Below are 18,133 nucleotides of genomic sequence, written 5' to 3'. Positions count from 1 at the left end.
AGGTATGCTACTCAGTAAGCGTCCTTACTACCAACGCAATCACGTACCCCAGTGCCCACAGGTAGACACTGCGCATTCTCCCACAACGCAGCATGACATTCATCATCCACGCCGCGACGCTTCCGCACCGCGCCAGCTCGAACGCAAATCAATTGCACTTCACGCTGCTACCCTCGATATTGCACCTCTGATGCACTGAAGTAGGCCAGCATCCTTGTGGAAACGGTGCAGATCCCCACGACAGAATCGACCTGGTCTCTCCGTCGAGATCTCGGTCGCAGCCTGGAAGACATTATCAGCCAAAACTCTCACTCATCATACATGTACGCAAGCTGCATGAAGTACCTAGGAATACGCTGGCTCCAGATGATGGCTGGTAGAAGACTTCGTTGTCCACGACTTGAAACTTGAAGTCGGCGGAGTCCTTGTCAGCCGCAACGCTGTATGCGATGCCGTGCATGCCTCCCTGCGGAGAATTGAATGGTTAGCTGATCGCGTCCGGCGTTCGTCAAGCGCTCGTCTCACGACTTACAATGGGTGGTACCGAGACTCCATATCTCTGTCCCTCGACATCGAGTTGAAGCGCAACATGCTCGCCGCCGGAACCCTCATAATTACTGAGGCTGGCGTTGAGGTATGCTGGAGGGAGACTTGGTCAGCAAAGGTGTCTTTCATCAAGTGCTGCACATGTGTTGATGACATCGAACTGACCTGGCGTTCCAACACAGGTGACAGGATCCTCGCCGACAAGGAGCAAGACCTCGGAGCCCTCCTCGCTCTTGACAGCCGTGAGAGACAAGTTCGTGCGACTTTCGCCAACGCCTCGAGTCATGAGGAGGGTGAATTGCTGGTTCTTGGAACCGGGATCTGGGTATTGGTATTGCTGCGCGGACGTGACTGCGGCGAATGCCAACGCGGTGATGAGGTGGAGGCGCATCTTGCGAGGTCCCGTTGTAGGGACGTGAACGTGCAGCGGGCAAGATGTTCGGTCGTTGATGTGTAAAGATGGAACTGTACGTGTGTTGGAGGATATTGCAGTCGCAGGTGTAGGGATCGTGACCATGCATAGACCCGGTACGTGGTTATTTCCTGTGGTGTCCTTGCCTTCAGTACTACATGAGTCTATAGCTCTTGCTCCCTCGGTGGTTGCACGCGTGACACATTCGGGGTGTCTGCAGCTATGGAGCAGGAAGCGGCAACGGCCGTGGCCACAGGGCAGGCCCAAGTCCCAAGCTATGAAGTGTCCAGAAGTGCACGTCTGCAATCTGCCTCGACAACGACATCATCAGAGAGTCTACGAAAGGGGCACAGTTCACCCGTGATCTCTGAGCTGCAAAATAAAAGTATGTAAGCCAAGCGCACGGAGCAACCGTCGAGGGCCGGAAGCTGGCACAAGCGTTCCTCAGCATAAGCAGGATCTTGAACATGATCTGTAGGATGATAAGAACCTGTAGGATGATAGAGATCTGTCGTTTTCACACAACCTCGACGTCCCCTGGACATCGGTTTCACTTCCAACCCCGGCCGCGTTGCCTCAGCAGCAAGCGACTATTCATCGTCACGATCGTCCTGACCAGATCCCAATCGCCATCTTTGCCGACCCAGTCGCACACAACAATGCCCACACCACCATCACCAGGAAACGCTTCACCTGGTCCATCAGCACCCTTGTCGCCAACATCGTGCTTCTCACACAAGAATGCCGTCACCGCAGGATTCAGCTTCGCAGCAATCTTATCCGGCCAGCATCCAACCTTCCAAAAGTTCGACGCTGACAAAAAGTTGATGTACAGAGGACCTGCAGGAACCGGGTTCGCTTCGTCGGTAGTGACTCCAGGAACCGGGCATACTACCTGCCCAGCTCGCTCAAAGTGATCACAGCAGAGGCCAATCTTCTTGTCGATGTTCTCCGTTTCGAGTACTTCGCAGAAGTCTTGGACTCTGACGTCGCCGTGCGTGCAGTCTGGGGTGTTGTACGCCCAGTTTTCTGCATTCAGTGCCCATCCTCGGCCGCCGTGCTCTTGCTTTAGCCGATCTGCAAGGGCGAAGCGGCGCATCAGTATGATCTTCCCACGCACTTCGCCAAGCTTGGGGATTCGTGGCTCGGTATACCACTTGTTTGTATCAGCTGCGTAATGATCACGAAGTATGACCGAAAGCTGCTGGTCCGTCGCGTTTCCAGGTCCCTCGCGCTTCATCGACAGGATAACTGTCTCTGTTGGATTCTCGCGGAGGAACTCCTCGACTTCGTTCAGGAGGCCACGAAACTTCTTCGGACCCGTGAGAGAGATTGGAAAGACACCATGCACAAGATTGAGAGAGTCATCTTTCGCGTCCTCGGGATTGCTTGGCTGCACGCGGATGTCGAAGAAGCGTACGCCGTTGGTCAGCTGCTCCTTTGGTCCGACGGCTTGGCAACGTACGGAAGGCAGTGCCTTGTGGCATGTTGGAGAGTTGTGCGTGCCTGGTATACTGAGAGCAGAGAGTGGGGTTTCATTCTGGAGTAATGTCAGTGCTATAAGAGAGCGTTGAATCGTCGCAGATCGATTGGCGTAGTATTCAAATATCGTCCCATCACACTCACCTCGAACTCTTTCATCCAGTTGCGCTGATCAGTGGACTCCACGATGGCCAGGAATGACGACTGCGGCAGGTGAATGGCCGTATAGTCATGCGCTGGATTGTCCACCAGTGGCAAGAGCTTATGAGATGCTGCCGATGGCGTGGGAGTATCAATGCGCCAGCGTCCAGGACCATCACCATGCACTGTCAGTCGTAGAACATCGCCCGGCTTCCGTTCACTGGCCTTGATATCCGTCTTGTGAGTGGTAAATGGCTCCATGCGGACATCAACTTCCTCGCGAGCAAACCTTTCGGCCTTTTCGCCGAGCTGTGCGTGAGTAGGCGGCGCTCCACCGGTAACATTGCTCATGAGAGTAGTGGTCATGTTCGTGAAGTTCTTGGTCATGTTGCCAACGCTGAAAGCAGATCCACGCCGGCCTTCTTGCGAGCCATCCTGCGAGTCGGGGCTTTCATACCGCTCGACGACCTTGATCGTGAGCGGTTGCGCGGTGAGGTTGCGCACTGTGATCGGGGCTGACATGGTTGTTGTCAGTGGAAGCTCAGAAGTGACAGTGAGGTTCAAGTGGCTACTGAGCCCACACGTACCTGCATGTTGTTGCGGAGGTCGAGACCCATTGCATGATTGGCACAGGTGAAGAAGGTGGAGCATGATCGGCACGAAGATCAGGAAGTCGTGGCGGCTTTCTTTTTTCGGCCAAGTTGTCCAAGCGCTGGCTGCAGCATTGGTTCGTTCAGCAGGACATGCTTCGCCTACAGAATATCTCATTGGCGCTTGTACGTGCTGTACTACGATGCCGCTCATGCACATTGCATCGGGAGGCAGACACGATCACGAGACACTTGCTGATCGAACTGACCGATCATGGGCCACCATTGATCATCTAGGTATATGTGTATTACCCATGCTTTGAAGCTACCGTCTACTAGGTACTGAGTGGTTGTTCAACTCCAGAGCGTATAGTGCACATGTAGCGACACGCTTGCATGAGGACTGCCGTCGACAAGTTGCCTACAGACCATCTCTGCCGAACAAGCCTTGACCAAGCGACGTGAGATACCCATATCTTGTCAGCATTGTAGGGTCAAAGTTCGCATTGTCGCCCACAGCGGTCTCCGCGAGGCTCTGCAAGCTTTCCCGCTCTTGCAGTTTCTCTCGCTTCTTCTTCACAAGCTCGCGTACAGCGCCATCCCAGCCTTCACTTTCGAGTCGACCTGCCAAGCCTCGACCTTCACCCAGACACTCCGCCATTTGCTCCAGTCCCTTAGCCGCTTCTGCACGAGTCTTTGGAACATCGCAAAGCTCACACAGCGTCATCGCGGCCAACGCTCCGAAATGGTGATTCAGTGGCGTGACAGGCGTGAGGCGGCTGTTCAGCACAGTGGCCACCTTCACAGCATGACCCACGAGTTCTGAGGGCTCCGTAGTAGGGTTGAGACGCTTGATGAGTAAATGGCAGTGGTGATAGCTGAGGTGGACGAGGTTTAAGGAGCCCCAGACCGACTCTACCGACTCTCGAAACCTGTCGATCTCCCCTGCCAGAGTCAGACCAAGCAAGGAGGATGCCGGGTTCGACGGCGCCATCACATCTGTCGATGGAGTCTTGGTCGTGGTCAGAATCGCTGCGAGATGGCCTATGATGAATGACAGTCGCGCTAGATGGTAAGTTGACTCGCCCAGCAAGATCTGATCCTCGGGCAACAACACGACGCTATTCTCTGGCAACTTGAGCAGGTCCGCGGTAGACGAAGCGTGCCACCTATCAAGGATGAACAGCACCCACCACACACGTCTGGCAAGGCGTTCTTCAGAATCGCGATCACCTTCCATGACAGAAGTGCTGCCAGTACGAATGACATTGATCTCGAGCTGGCCTGCGACACCGGCAGCACGGCCTAGCCACTCTGCGCGACTCGGGCCTGCTTGACCTCTTATCGTGGCGGGGCCGTGATTGTCGCTTTCCAATGCCATCAGGATCAGAGTCTGAAGATAGACCAGATTTGTAGCATTCGTGTGTGAGCTGGGATTGTCGAAGGGGTATTGAGCGAGGAGCTCAGCCGTGCGTTTCAGTGCTTGTGGGTATTTATCGTTGGGTGGGAGCGCCGTTGTAGGGAATGTCCGCATCAAGCAGTCCAACGCAGCCAGGAACGCTTCCCTCAACGACGCAGGGCACTCACCGAGTCGTTGTCTCAATCGATGTCGGCTGTTGGGCAGCAACGGAAAGGTCTGATGGATGATGCGGTAGTACTCTTCGATAACGGCTTCGTCCCAGTCGAAACTCGTGATCGCTGTGGTAGTTTCGGCTTCGTACGCAAAGCCCACCGGATCCTGGCGATTCTCGTTAGGATTGTGACGCCAGAAGGGCTGGTTGGACCCAGACGCCTGGTGGTACGGATTCGGTGGTAGCTGCTGGGCTTGTAACGGTACCTGACCATTGTGGAGAGCTTCTGCCATTTCGTGTGTTCGCTTGTCGCCCACTCGTGGATCTAGTAGGCGAGGATCGTGATGGTATGGCGAGATGCCCGTCTGCTGCGCTTGCTCAGCCATGGCCTGCTGGACTTGCTGTATCTCGTATCGGTGCTGCTGTTGCAGGTGAGGTGGTTGTACCTGCTGCTCCAGCGAATTCAGGCGCTCTGCCAACTCTTTGATGTAGCCTTTACTCGGACCACGCTTCATGGGTTGTCGACTGAAGGCGCACTTCGCGCCCGTACGAGCGCAATTGGTGCATGGCATGTTCGCAGTCTCGTCGAGCGCGTCGCATCTGATCTTCTTGCGCCGGCACTCGTCGCAGGCACGACTGACTTTCGTCCTCTTATCCTTGTTCTTGTCTGCTGCTGGTGGAGCAGCGTCGGCAGAGCCATTGTACTGTGCGTATGCTACCGATCCTTGGGGTATTGCAGAGGAGGGTGTCGCGGGAGGGGACTGGCGCGTCATGTTAGGAGGCGGCGCTCCCAAGGTCCCAAAGCTGCCGATCCTGTTGATGATACTGGCGCGCAGGTGCGGATCATCTGGCACCTCATGGTGTGCATTTGCCGGTGGCTGTGGATTTGACTGTGACGGTGTCTGTGCATTGTAGTCTGTCTGGGTCGGCGCAGCAACGCCAGCTCGCGATTCTGCAGACCCATGCTGCCGCTCGTGCTCTTGCGCCTGTTGTTCCGTGTGCTGCTGCTGCTGCTGTTGCTGCTGGTAGAACGGCAGGCCATTGCTCGCTGGGCCGGGCGACGGATAAGACTCTCGGTCGGTCATTGTGGAGGCAGAGGTGGAGGTGGAGGTGGAGATGGAGGCGGTGTCAGGTGGTAGTAGTATTCGAGCCGACTCCGTTGATTCTGTTCGATCGCGACCACTTCCTGGGCGTGGACTGGTTGAGCATTTCGGTGCTCCGATTGCAGGTAGCGGGTGACGGTGACGGTGACGGTGACGGTGACGGTGACGGTGACGGTGACGGTGGGGGGGCTGGTGAGCGAGAAGCGCGAGGTCCAGCAGCAACACAGCCAAGGTTTCTAGCGCCGTCTACTCGATCGTCGTGAATTCCGTCGGGCCAGCCATCGTGCGAACAACACATGTCGACGTCGATACGTCCGCTTCCGCCGGCGGAAGAATACATGGCATGAGGATGGAGACCTCGAGGCAGAGTCAATGTCGTCTGCTTTGATCTCAGGCTGTCGGCCCACGGTGAATCATTCCTCCAGCTTCCCACGTTGACGTTGGTACCATCGCATCACTACCACCAGCAGCAGGACATTTTCGTCAAGACTGCATGCACGTACGCCGAATCTTACAGCCCAGCGACGATATCCGGACCTGAATCAAACGCAATGCCCCTTCAAAACAATGGTGATGCTACCGGCTGTACACATTGAAACATGATCACATCTTCCCAGGAACCTCACGCAGCTCTGATATCGATCGCTTGTTCACCGCTTCATACCACATCAGCAAGCTGGCCACCAGGAAACTTGCACTCCCCAAGCTATTGGCTAACGTCGCGTGGTAGTCGGCCCAATGGTACTTTCTGACTACCGCACCAAGTGCACCGCACAGCAAGAAGCCAACCGAGCCCATCACAGCCCAGAGGCTCACCCACCAACCCAGAACGCCGAAGTTCGGTCTATACCACTTTGTCTGCGTCTCCAGCATCAGCATCATGCTAGCCGTGACAAAGGCCACGGAGCCTACTACTGCCAAAAAGAATCAGCCACGCAAAAAATTCCCGTTTCGTTGGTGCACGGTCAAGTGGTACTCACTGTCTGGCACCCAATAGGCCACATTCAGCTCCCAATCAGCTAGCTATGGATATCCTGGTTAGTCTAAATACATCAACTGGCGGACTAACTTCTTGGTCTTACCGATTCTGGAATTCCTGGTAGGGCTACAATACCAGGAGCAATGAGCATTGTCGCACCCAGGAACTGTATGCTACAGGCCAGGAACCCGATCTCGTAGAGATGGTGTGACTTGAAGTTCTCCCACGTTGGCCACCACCGAAAGCGGTGATATTCGCGATTTTGTCCCTGTTCGATGCCCAGGTCTAAGCCACCTCGTCGCGGAACCGAATCGGCATGAGAGACGCTCGCTTGAAGAGCACTGTCCGCCCCGGTGGCAGCCTCCCAGCCTCCCTCAAGCTCTTCTATGGTCTGATGGACGTTGGTGCCCGCGCGTCTCTTGCGCCTGCTCGGAAGCATATGATGTGCAAACAGGCGTAGTTTCTGATCGAAGAGACGCTTCTCGTCCGTCTCATGGACTTCGAGGAATCGCCGCAGGAAGCTGCCGTGGATGCAACCGTCGTTAACAGCTTCTAGATAGGCCAACATTGCGCCGATCTGATAAGCGACCACCCCTACTACCCCAAGTAGCCCGACCAGATAGTATTTCTCGCCTTCAAATTCGGTCTCTGGAAACGCAACAGGGATCCACGCGAACAGACTGCTAGCAGTCAGTCTTCCACAGAGTCGACACACGGGACATGCGTGATACATGCCTGCTCACTGTGTAGATTGCCGAGCCAAGGGCAAACCAGAAGGCCACCCAAAAGGCCATATCATAGTAGGGAAATGTCGAAAGCATGCGCCACACACCTCGAGATATCCCTTTGGAGCTGGCCGTGAAAGCTGGCGGTCCTTGCGGGAAGCGACTCGATTCAACAATAGACGCTGAACGAGGCACAGCTATCGACTGTCGTCCCTGTTGCAACGAAATTTCGATTAGCATTCGTGCCATGTGCCAGGGCTATGACTATGGCATCTTCATACCTTCCGATTGTCTCGTGAACGCCACAGGAGTGCCATCTCGGGACAGGGATCCTGCGTCCCTCCGCTATCCTTCCATCTTACGCGCATACGAACATTGGTCGGATTAAAGATGTGCGCTGGTCCACTAGCTTGAATAATTTTCAGGGACAACTTATCCGAGATCGAATCTGCAACGGATCTGATCCTGTAGAGAGCTGCGGACCTGGTAGAGCTGGAAAATGCCGGCCCTATGCTTGCTGATTGCGGGTCCCGTGGTGGCGCCATTGCGATGTAGGTCGAAGCCGATGCAGATGAGCAGAGACACCTACAACTTGAGATGCGCCCGTATCGAATCGTCCAGATGTGGTTGGCGCCATCTGGAAACAGACGAGATTGAAGCAAGAGTGATATCAGAAAGCAATACTCAAATTGCGCTGCAGGACGGCTACGTCTTGAAGCCTGCTTCAGTGCTGGTCATCCACTATGACGACCCAGTGTGGGAAAGACATGGAATGAACGGACTAGTCACTAGTCAGGTCGTACGCCAATTCCATGGTGACTCGCTGCGACACATATGTGAGAGCTCCAGAAGGGTCGTGCTCTACCATAGCGGCCGTCGTCAACGAGGTTAGAGGCTGACGTGTTTAGAGGGAGGGCAGTCAATGAGACAAACTCCAGGATTATCAGCAGAGCGCGGTCGAGAGTTGCTGAAAGCTTTATGAAACTTTGCTGACCTTCATCGAAGCTGGAGAGGAGCCCGGAGGTTGCAAAAGAAAGCGCACCATAACCAGACTACTGGATCGTCCATGCCAAGACCGAGGGTTCCGACTTGCTTCCTTCGTGCCACTTCCCGTGCACTCTACGTTAGCACATGCTCGACCAAGGTCTGTCGTATAGCTCGCGATCATCTTTGTCGCGACCTACGACTGGCACATCGCGAACGGCCTTGCGCATCTCGGCTCTTGGAAGGTGCCCTCCTCTCTTTGGCTACAAGTAAACAAGATGTGAATCACAAGTGAGTCAAGGCCCAGGACAGCTCATTGCACTTCTGAGCTTCGCGAATTTGGCGCGTTCTGTCGCAATGAGCAGCGAAGATCCACTGCCTTCGACTTGATCGACTTATCACCATTACAGGGGCGAGGCAGCTCGCTCAAAGCCTTTATGCATTGGGGCAGCTGTCGGAGCACTTTCGAGATCTTGACACAACATGCCACGCAGTGACAGCCACGTGAGAAAAAGCTCGTTGAAGCCGGAGAAGCCTTCGAACAACATGGTACGGAACATGTTTCCATCGTGGCCGGTAGGCCGGTTCATCGGCTTCACGGACCCGGCCAGACGAATCTGGACTTCTTATGTCCTTCCACACGCTCGGTGACCGGTACTACCGAATGAACTCGACCCTGAAAACGACTTGCTCAGGGGAAGAACCAGGCAAGTAGAGCCGTTGTGCAGGGAGCCTGAGTTGTGACAAAATAATACCCCCAATTGCCTATAGCTGCACTCCCTGTCGTCACAGGCTACAAATATTGACGATGAGATTAGGCTCACGAAAGACATCATTTCTAGCTGGTTCAGTTCCCCTCACAGACCCGCGTCTCCCGATACCGCGTGGGACGCGCCGTTCACGCAGACGATGATTCTCAACAGATCGCAGCACCACTAACTCTCCTCCCATGACCGGTCCCATCTTCTTGCCGCTTTTGGAACCCAATCCGTGGCTCAAGCATCCCGAGTCTGGGTAGCAATCTCAGCAACATACTGTTCTCTGTCCATTTGGACGGCAACGACCATCCTTTGCCTTAGAATTGATACCATATTCGAGAGACTCCTGGTCAGCAAGCGCAGACCCGTCGCTGATTCTGACCATGCTGTGCTCATCCTCACTTCCAGACAACGGCGACTAAAGGCTGCATGGTATGCCTTGTGTCTGAACGATAGCGCCAGAAGACAGACGTAACGTATATGTACCCGAAGTCCAGCTATGAGCACCATTCAAGACCATCAACATCACGAGCATCTTCGTTCCTTGTTCATTTGGAGTGTACCGACCCAGTGAACATCGCTCTCTCTCTCTGGCTCGATTGTTTATACCGTTTCTCACTGCACTCCGCTACCTTGCCATCGTCAACGCCAACCGCTCAAGCGTTCGCTACCTGAAGCGTACAACGCCTTCCATTCACCATGCGTCTCACGTACGGACTAGTAGTCCTCAGCTCACAAGCTTTGATCCTCAACATCGCTTCTGCTTCGCCTCTATGGCGCAACGAAATACCAACAGCAACATCACATCCAGTCCCGATAGCAGACACACAAGCACTGCCCGCATTCTCTTCAACCTTAGACTGGACACCACGAAACACTCATCAGAGAAGATCTCTCCATCAACCGCCCTCAACAGGCAGCATTATCGGCATGCCCTTCAGGACTCCCTTACAGCTAGAACACGAAGCTCAAACACGATCAGCGAGAGATCTACTAGCACGTACAGCCGCCCTGCTGCTCGACACATCCAGATCGGATGTAGTAGCTGGCTTGGATTCGCTCAACACGAGGACGGTGCAGAGACTCGCCGATGCTGCCAGGAGGCTAAAGGCTCGTGTGGATGCCAGCATACCGCGAGAACATCTGGTGGATATTTCCAATTCGACTATGACGAAGCGAGATGTTGTGGGAGAAGAGAAAGTACCGACGCCGAATTTGGTGCGACTGGCGAACAAGGTGTTGTCGACAGAACGAAGGAGTGGAAGTTTGGCAACGAGGTTTGTTGACCTTGTTCGTCGGACTTCAGTGTGAACGCCGAGGGCTTGCTGCAGCTTATGATTCTGCCAGGCCGTCCTATATGCCACTAGCTCTTATCCAGAGACAACGAATGCAAGAGAACGATCTTCAATTGTCCCCATCATGCAGACCCGTGTCAGCCTACCAATGTCGCGGTGCTTGCCTTCACGGCGACTTTCCCTGCAGTCTCTGTCTTGTCGACCTGTTTGACCTTATCCCAGCCTGGTGGGGCTGCTTGGAGCACTGTATAGTTGTGCTCAAAGACCTCGGCATCAGCCATGCCCAATCGCCACTTCATCTCCCTCTCAACTCGGTCAGCCCACTCCTCGTTCCAGAATCGGTGGTTGATGCAGTACTCGTATGCCGCTGGTAACATGACCACATCAGCAGCGCAGTACTTTTGAATGAGTTTCGAGATAGGGCGCTGGTTGACCCACTTGTAATCCTCCTGGCCGCTGAGCTTGCCGCACTCGCTATTGTTCCACTCGCCGTCGAACTTCTCTATGAGTTCCAGTGCCTCGTCGGGTCCGGTCGTCATCGCGATTCTGCCCCAGTGCTTGTCGAAGTTCCACTTATGCTTGTCGGTATTGAGCAGTCCACCCGCATATCCGATGACTTTTGGGAGCGACGGCAACTTCTTGCGTTCTCCTGACTTGGTTCGAGTCGCAAGGAACAGGAGCTGCAGGTCGATCACTCCAGCGAGCCTCACGCCGGCAGTGTGGAGGAGCACATCGTTGTCGGTACGGCAATCGAACATCAGCTTGGAGATGGTAGTCGACTCGAGGATGGTTCTCAAACTGCAAGTTGAATGCTTCGCACCCTTGACATCGAAGACTGCATTTCCAAGAGTGTAGATATCGACGAGGTAGACACTGTCGAGCTCGTGGCTGGAGATCTGGACGATAGAAATGTCTCCGTTGCGTTGGAATTTTGCGCCCTCCAGGTCAACAGCGAGTTGCGGCGACGTGCGGTGGTGGTCGAGGGTATAAACGTCGTCGATCAAGGAGGATAGCATGGCCCAAGTATTAACCACAATAATGGCTGGTGTCGGAAAGGTGTTGATAGTCCTAGTCTCGTAGCCCGCTCCCTTGGGCTTGAGCTTGCGCTTGTCCTGTGCCGCGACCTTCTCGAGGAGCTCGCCGAACGCGCCGACTAGATCCTGAAGGCCGGACTGCGAGTAGAGCTGCTTGCTCATGGCATTGTGGGCGGTAGTGGTGAGCTTCTTGACCTGATATGTAGCCTGTTCAACGCGCTTGGCAAATTCCTGCTCGTAAGGTGTCTTTCCTTTTCTTGGACTCGCACAAGCAGCCATCTCTGCGCATCGCACGGCGTTGGCGCCGAGCGCAGCCTCCATGTCTGTCGGGCAAGCGATCGTACACTCGCCGGAAGCAGGAACCGAGGCCCCATGTTGATGGCTAGGCAAAGGCATGTTGTCGCACAGAGTGGTCGCAGAAGGGTAGTAGTATCAAGGCCACGTTGCGGGTGGTAATGCTACTATACGCGCGTAATTGCCGATGATTAGGAAGGGTGTTGTGGTATCAGAAGGTGGTGTGTTGGAGAAGTGTGCTGTGATGAGTTATGGGCCTCTGCAAATGGAGTGGGCCGAGCGGGTCGGATCATGTGCACAGGTGAACAGTCTGGTGCTAGTCATGTGCCAGTTCAAGCACCTCAGAATCGGCAGCGGCGATCAAAGGACTTGCTGCCTAGTAGCCATTGTCCCCGGCTTCGAGAGCGCTGACGACTCGAAGACCTCAATGGTGGCCTTTCACCTCGACTCGGATCTGTGCTTCTCGACCTTCAATATACGTGCCAATAGGCCGAGTACCCGCAACGAGCTCAACTTCTCTCGCAACAAGCTTTTGGCCTACTCTCGGCTGCTCGTCTTCATCGTCGCTACTATCCCACCACTCTGGCCCTGCGTGGCCTGCTTCGCTGCCTGTCGGGTCACGCTCGCCAGTCTCCATGATCAGTCGAAGCTTCCGTGGCATGATACCGAGCCGTTTGCCAGCCATGCCAAGGAGCGCATACACATTCATGCTCTTCGGGACCGTGTCTTTCCGTGTCACAGCTGCGGAATCATATGTAGCGCTGACGTTGAAGTCGATAGTGACGAGGCGCGCTGCTAGGCTGCTTGGATTGATGGTATCGGACTTGGTCTCTTTCGGCGCAGGCTCGCCATACTCTTCGCACAATGCCTTCCATCTCGGATGTGTCCGTAACACTTGCGGGCGTTTGTCTGCGGGCGTCTTTCCCAACTCGGAGACAATCTGGTTCAGATAGTATGTCTCAGAATTCAGCCTCTCCTTCTCAGTGACCTTACTGTAGTTGAGAAAGCTGATGCGAGGCAGGCGAGCAATGGTAAGCATGTAGCCGTCCTCGGCAGTCAATGTGGTCCCTTCTACAGACGATAGGCTGCCATACAGCGGGTTGCCAGTGATGACCAGGGATTCCAAAGCTGGAAAGGTCTCCTCAAGGATGTCGAAAAGCGCCCAATTGGCAACACGATTGTACGCGATGTCCAGCACTTGAAGTGATCTACTGTACACGATGATGTCTGATGCATTGTTGCCGTTCGTAGAGATATGGCAGCGCTTCAGTGTAAGCGAGCTAAGTCCCGTGCAAGAGGAGAGCCTGCGAATGCATCAGTATACAGCTTCAGGAGAGAATGTCGACCAGATTCAGCCAGGGGCCTGAGTGCCTCGACACTACAAGTACATACCCGCTCAGGTCGGACAGCGCGTCGAAATCATTGTCTGATAGTACGATATGTGCCAGTGTAGATGGCAAAGGGTCGGATGTAACACGATTCAACCTGTTGCGTGCTGCAGAGAGGGTTGTGAGGTTGGGTGCAATACATGCTACCTTGGCGATCTCCGTCCAGCTCAGTAGTGTGTCTGACAGACCGAGACTGCGAAGTCCCGTTAGTTGCTTAAGAGCAGCTTTGCTGCAATCATCAGGGATAGGGAAGCGGTTGCCATTGAGCGTAAGATGTGTGAGTTTCGGGAACAGCACTGCAAGCTCAACGATTTCGCCCAGGCTTTCGAACAAGTTGCTGCTCAAGTCCAGCTCGGTGATATCGGAGCATAGTTCAGTGATCGTCTCGCGGTCTTCATTCTGAAAACGAATGCTTATATGATCAAGCACCAGAACATGAATGCCCTGGAGTCGTGCTTGCCGCTTTGAGAACTTCTCGAAGCCGACCTCTTCAGCTTGCTTCGTCGAGAAATAGACAATGTCGCCTCCGGTGCCAGCATCTTCGGGCATGTACTTTTCTCTTAGAGCTTGCAGAAAGGTCTTGGATTGATCCCATTGCTGGTCCGGTCTGAGGAAGGAACCAGGTTTAGATGTCGGGCTTCTGCCTACACCGTGAGCCTCAGAACGTGTGCCTACCCGAAGAATCTGATCGACAGCACTTACAGGTGAAATATCTGACACCATTATGGGTGCCATCATGTTTGCCGCGGTCAGAATCGTCCCACTCAACGCCTAGCCATTCGCCCAGCTTGTCTGCTACAGCGCCAATGTATCGAATGGTACACAGTTGGCGCTTGAGACTGAGCCTCTCACCAACGTAGCGGGCGGTATCAGGCATTTGTGCGAGGCTGCATGACGATGACGACGTGAAAGTGAACACAATTTTTGTGAGAAAGATGGCAGATAGGTGAATGACACGTGGGATACTTTGACTTTGTGGCTGGTGTGCTTGTGGCGTCGCCATCACAATCACATGTTTGAGCTTCCTCTTGCAGGTGGTGTCTCAGAACAGCTGTCAGGCAATACATACATGAATCACCTTTCGCTTCAGGAAGCAGACAAATAAGAAGCACAATCAGCGCACCTCTTTTCACCTGCATCGCAAAGCAACTGCATCTTCCGACTTCACTTCTCCACCAAGCTCAACCCAACAGCGACACTCACACGCGACAGCGATCATGGACGTAGTACAAGGTATGTTCGCAAGCCCAAACGCTGCGCCCGACATCCACTCGAACTAACACCCACCGCCCGCACAGACTGGACCTCCTACCTCATGGGCCCCCAAGCCGCCCTCAGCCTGTACCCCTACCTCCGTCAAGGCCTCTCGCTCGCCCTCACAGCCAAATCCTACATGCTGCCGCTCCTCGACCAGATCTCGCAAAAGCCCGACCTAGCCACCATCGCCCTCTTACTCGTCATCCTCTTCATATCCCTCAAGATCCTCAACATGCTCTACCAAACCGTCATCTTCTGGTTCCGCATGGCTAGGAGGATAGCGTTCTGGGGAGGGCTGGTCGCGTTGGCATTGTGGATGTATACGCGCGGGCCGGATGGAGTCGCGGCGGATATGCAGTACTGGTTCGAGACATGGAACGGGGAGTATCAGTACTGGAAGGATCAAGAGCGCGTCGCGAGGATGACACATCAACAGAAGCCTGCTGGGCGGCGAGGAGCGGGTTGGTAGAAGGAAAGGTATCATTGCTACGCGACACACGAACATTTGCGGGGATTAGCGAAGGCGTTCATGGCGAGGAAGGAATGAATTCGTATGAGCCGAGAGTGCTCGCTAGAGAGAGACGGCTGTACGTGAACCTTGCATGGCATTTACTGCACATACGGCTTTGTGGAATTCAATAATATGGAGGTTCCATGCTCAGCCCCGTTCTGCTGCGGTCAACCTTTACTGTCGCCATCAGTGCTCTTACGTCTATTGGGTTTCCGTCCATCTCTCGAGGAGGAACAAAGACTTTCCCATCGATGATATCCCTTAGGTTATTCGACCTCGCCCGTGGCTTTTCCTCGCTGCCTTCCGAGTTCTTCCCAGAGCTCATTCTTCGTTCTTCTCCAAATTTGGGCAGCATCAGAAGTTGTGGATGCGCGCTGCGATGGCTTTGACTGGTGCTACCGTGCAAAGATGCCGGTCGCTTGCTATCCGCCAATCTTTCTATGCAATCGGCGGCTTCGAAGTCGATCAGAGCGGCATCCCCATCATCCGCTTCATACTTGGCCCAGGCCAGTAGTGCTTCTCGGTAGGTCCGTCGTACCAGTTCGCTGCTGTCTTTGGCGAGCCATTGTGAGCCTTCCCAGACACCCAGAGGAACAGCATGACGATTAATCGTGGTGGAGCCCGCTGAGTACTGCCGTGTTGATTGCGCAATCTCGATAATGTTCTTGACAATCTCGAGCGCAGTGTGGCGCCCGCTTCCACTGGAGAAGCCACCACCAATGATACTAGCTGGCTTATTACGAGTCAATGTTGAGCTCGTGTCACCTACGCCGCCATCTGTGGCGACGGTCGTATCCTTATCAGAAGCGGAGGGGTCTGCCTTGACTCGAAGCATGATGAAGCTAATCATATCCGTCACTTGGCCTGCGTAATAAACGTGCCGGGCGAGATTCGCGATGCAGTCTTTGAGCAGCGGCAGTAGCTCACTTGCAGCGCCTGTTTGTGAAGTTGTTGTATTCGTCCGCTCGAGGTCGGCCGCTGGTTGCTGATGAAGCGCAGGAACTTGGCGAGGCGCAACAGCTGCTGCCAAGCGTATTGTCTGGTTGATGAGGCCGAGAAGCATGTCTATCACCGACAGACCGATCAGATTCATGTCCGAGCGTAGCACGCCTAAGATGCACTTTGCGTATAATGATGCCACACGGAAGTCTTGCAATTTCTCCAGTGGGTGCCTGGTGAGAGTTTCGTTTGCCGTGAACAAAAGGATGAACCGGTCCTGCTGCGGTTAGCTCGAAGTTGTGATCCATGAGCTCCAGCTGACTTACCTGCACCGGCGTCCACGACGTGATCAGTTGGAACAGTGTTGCGGCCCACAGCTGAAGACCAGATACTGCGTCCGCAGCGGAACACCGCTCTGCCTCATCCGCTACGTAGCGCATGAACGCGACTGCCCCATCGCGGATCTGAGCCCGATTTTGGGATTGGAATATGGCCCTGATGCATTCCAGTGCCAGAAAGCCGACCTCTTCCTCTTCCAATCGATCAGCATCTTGTGCGGTGCCTTCTGCCGTGCGAGGGTCGGGGTCTTGCTCATCTGGCAGCCCCGAGAACGTTCGAACTGTGGCGATGCTTTGTCGGCGATTGACTGTTGAGGGACGATCCTCTTCCTCGTTCTTGGTGCTCATTGCCACAAGATGTTGCAGGTATTCATTTGTCCCATCTTTATGCTCCGAATCGCAGCGAAGGTTGGTGAGAACAGCAGCAATTGCGGCATGATACTCCCGGTTCCAATTGCGATTCAGCTCGCTCATACCGAATATGCTCTTGACTGCTTCAGCGCCTGTCTTTCGCAGGCGAATGGCATCGTGGTGGGCGACAGGCTGTGTCGACTTGCCTAGTTTGTGGGAATGATTCTTGGCTAGCGAGCCGTACAGACGTACTACCTCCTCATACAGCGTGCGATACTCCGAGTCTGCGGCGAGGTTGGCAACATCCTGGTGCTGACAGAAGACATGCCAGGTGGCGGCAGTCGCTTCGATCAAGCTGATGTCGTTGGTGTTGTTTATGATATCACGCAAGATACGCAGCACCTGATGACATCAGCCGATGGTCTTGTACATGTAGTTACACGGAGACAGTGGTGGTTACCGAAGGTGCGATGAGCGCGAAGCCACTGGCGCGGCTGATCTCCTTGTGCTCGAGTAATGCCGTGAGGATCTGGAGCGTGACTAGCACACGGGTGCTCTGGTAGCGGTACACATCGTGGGCCGTCTTTTGCTCGAGAAAAGTGCCGACTTTGGTCAGCTTGTCCTGCCTGGTCGAGGCATAGTACAGGAGGTAGCTCAGCTCCGATGAGTTGGGCTTAACGTCTGCGGTGGAGTTTTTGGGCAGTCGCGGATAGCACTTGAGCACCAGCAGCTGGTGTTTCGGTCGCGCCTTCTGTCGCAGTGAGTCCAGGTGGCCTGTTTGCGAGATGGATCATCAGCGCATGTCCATGCAACCCACATCTACGGTCCACGGATGGCCTCGGACCACCATCGCCATCACCACTGCTGCTGCATGCTGGAACACTCTCGCCGACGGATGATGAAGCGCACGGCACGTACCGGGAAGATGTGTGGTCGGCATTCTGCGTAGCTGCACCTAGCAGCGGAAGATGCGATGGAGCATGGTCCTGTGGATCTGTTGTTTGCTGCCAGAAAAGGCGAATCGACGAGAACAGGAGAGACTACCCGGACATGTAGGCTGCGGGTGCATGTGGAAGTAAACGGCCAGCTGAAATGACGACGCGCCTGTGGAGTCAATTCCGTGCCACCACGTGCCACTGACCGGCACCATTCTAGCGTCTGCATGTATGCATAGGCTCTGTAGATCTACATACGGTGCTGTACATGTAACCTTGATCAACAGCAGCATGCTCCTTCTTCCTCGCTCCACGCAGCATTGTTCACTATTCACTTCTGACCTACTTACCCGCACCGATAGCTGCTTACTGTGATCGATTTGCGACATGGACGGCAAATGCTAGTATCTGCTGCACACGCCAGTCGATGCATTGTTCAAAGGCGTTCGTGACGGCTAGCCTGACCAATACCGTTTGTTAATGCAAGTCCTCTTCGACAT

General features: G+C 54.5%; 9 protein-coding genes across 9 annotated transcripts; 2 read left to right on the top strand and 7 right to left on the bottom strand.

The window, feature by feature from the left end:
- Nucleotides 1-148: 148 nt before the first annotated feature.
- On the bottom strand, nucleotides 149-937 carry CLAFUR5_01894 (uncharacterized protein; the record flags this gene model as incomplete). Its single annotated transcript, XM_047901042.1, has 4 exons — nucleotides 149-282; nucleotides 346-466; nucleotides 533-639; nucleotides 712-937. The coding sequence occupies 4 exons, from the start codon at nucleotides 935-937 to the stop codon at nucleotides 149-151; spliced, it is 588 nt and encodes a 195-aa protein (XP_047757342.1).
- A 571-nt stretch (nucleotides 938-1,508) lies between these two features.
- On the bottom strand, nucleotides 1,509-3,391 carry CLAFUR5_01893 (1-phosphatidylinositol phosphodiesterase; the record flags this gene model as incomplete). Its single annotated transcript, XM_047901041.1, has 2 exons — nucleotides 1,509-2,498; nucleotides 2,585-3,391. 2 exons carry the CDS (start codon nucleotides 3,389-3,391, stop codon nucleotides 1,509-1,511), a joined length of 1,797 nt encoding a protein of 598 aa, XP_047757337.1.
- A 201-nt stretch (nucleotides 3,392-3,592) lies between these two features.
- On the bottom strand, nucleotides 3,593-5,827 carry CLAFUR5_01892 (uncharacterized protein; the record flags this gene model as incomplete). The annotated part of the gene is made up of 1 exon (XM_047901040.1): nucleotides 3,593-5,827. The coding sequence occupies one exon, from the start codon at nucleotides 5,825-5,827 to the stop codon at nucleotides 3,593-3,595; it is 2,235 nt and encodes a 744-aa protein (XP_047757336.1).
- Nucleotides 5,828-6,448: 621 nt separating this feature from the next.
- Nucleotides 6,449-7,557, bottom strand: CLAFUR5_01891 (uncharacterized protein; the record flags this gene model as incomplete). Its single annotated transcript, XM_047901039.1, has 3 exons — nucleotides 6,449-6,759; nucleotides 6,826-6,868; nucleotides 6,928-7,557. The coding sequence occupies 3 exons, from the start codon at nucleotides 7,555-7,557 to the stop codon at nucleotides 6,449-6,451; spliced, it is 984 nt and encodes a 327-aa protein (XP_047757339.1).
- A 2,433-nt stretch (nucleotides 7,558-9,990) lies between these two features.
- On the top strand, nucleotides 9,991-10,602 carry CLAFUR5_20012 (uncharacterized protein; the record flags this gene model as incomplete). The annotated part of the gene is made up of 1 exon (XM_059462871.1): nucleotides 9,991-10,602. The coding sequence occupies one exon, from the start codon at nucleotides 9,991-9,993 to the stop codon at nucleotides 10,600-10,602; it is 612 nt and encodes a 203-aa protein (XP_059318875.1).
- Nucleotides 10,603-10,723: 121 nt separating this feature from the next.
- CLAFUR5_01890 (uncharacterized protein) lies at nucleotides 10,724-12,016 on the bottom strand (the record flags this gene model as incomplete). Its single annotated transcript, XM_047901038.1, has 1 exon — nucleotides 10,724-12,016. The coding sequence occupies one exon, from the start codon at nucleotides 12,014-12,016 to the stop codon at nucleotides 10,724-10,726; it is 1,293 nt and encodes a 430-aa protein (XP_047757338.1).
- A 322-nt stretch (nucleotides 12,017-12,338) lies between these two features.
- CLAFUR5_01889 (Tubulin-specific chaperone E) lies at nucleotides 12,339-14,179 on the bottom strand (the record flags this gene model as incomplete). Its single annotated transcript, XM_047901037.1, has 3 exons — nucleotides 12,339-13,218; nucleotides 13,307-13,946; nucleotides 14,005-14,179. 3 exons carry the CDS (start codon nucleotides 14,177-14,179, stop codon nucleotides 12,339-12,341), a joined length of 1,695 nt encoding a protein of 564 aa, XP_047756127.1.
- Nucleotides 14,180-14,519: 340 nt separating this feature from the next.
- Nucleotides 14,520-15,028, top strand: CLAFUR5_01888 (uncharacterized protein; the record flags this gene model as incomplete). Its single annotated transcript, XM_047901036.1, has 2 exons — nucleotides 14,520-14,535; nucleotides 14,601-15,028. The coding sequence occupies 2 exons, from the start codon at nucleotides 14,520-14,522 to the stop codon at nucleotides 15,026-15,028; spliced, it is 444 nt and encodes a 147-aa protein (XP_047756128.1).
- A 166-nt stretch (nucleotides 15,029-15,194) lies between these two features.
- CLAFUR5_01887 (uncharacterized protein) lies at nucleotides 15,195-17,638 on the bottom strand (the record flags this gene model as incomplete). Its single annotated transcript, XM_047901035.1, has 4 exons — nucleotides 15,195-16,289; nucleotides 16,336-17,100; nucleotides 17,159-17,472; nucleotides 17,617-17,638. The coding sequence occupies 4 exons, from the start codon at nucleotides 17,636-17,638 to the stop codon at nucleotides 15,195-15,197; spliced, it is 2,196 nt and encodes a 731-aa protein (XP_047756125.1).
- Between the last annotated feature and the right edge of the window lie 495 nt (nucleotides 17,639-18,133).

This window comes from Fulvia fulva, chromosome 1, assembly GCF_020509005.1.
Source record: "Fulvia fulva chromosome 1, complete sequence".
NCBI classification, from domain to species: domain Eukaryota; kingdom Fungi; phylum Ascomycota; class Dothideomycetes; order Mycosphaerellales; family Mycosphaerellaceae; genus Fulvia; species Fulvia fulva.
Note: the sequence above shows the minus strand (reverse complement) of the source record. Positions and strands in the feature narration are given on the sequence as shown.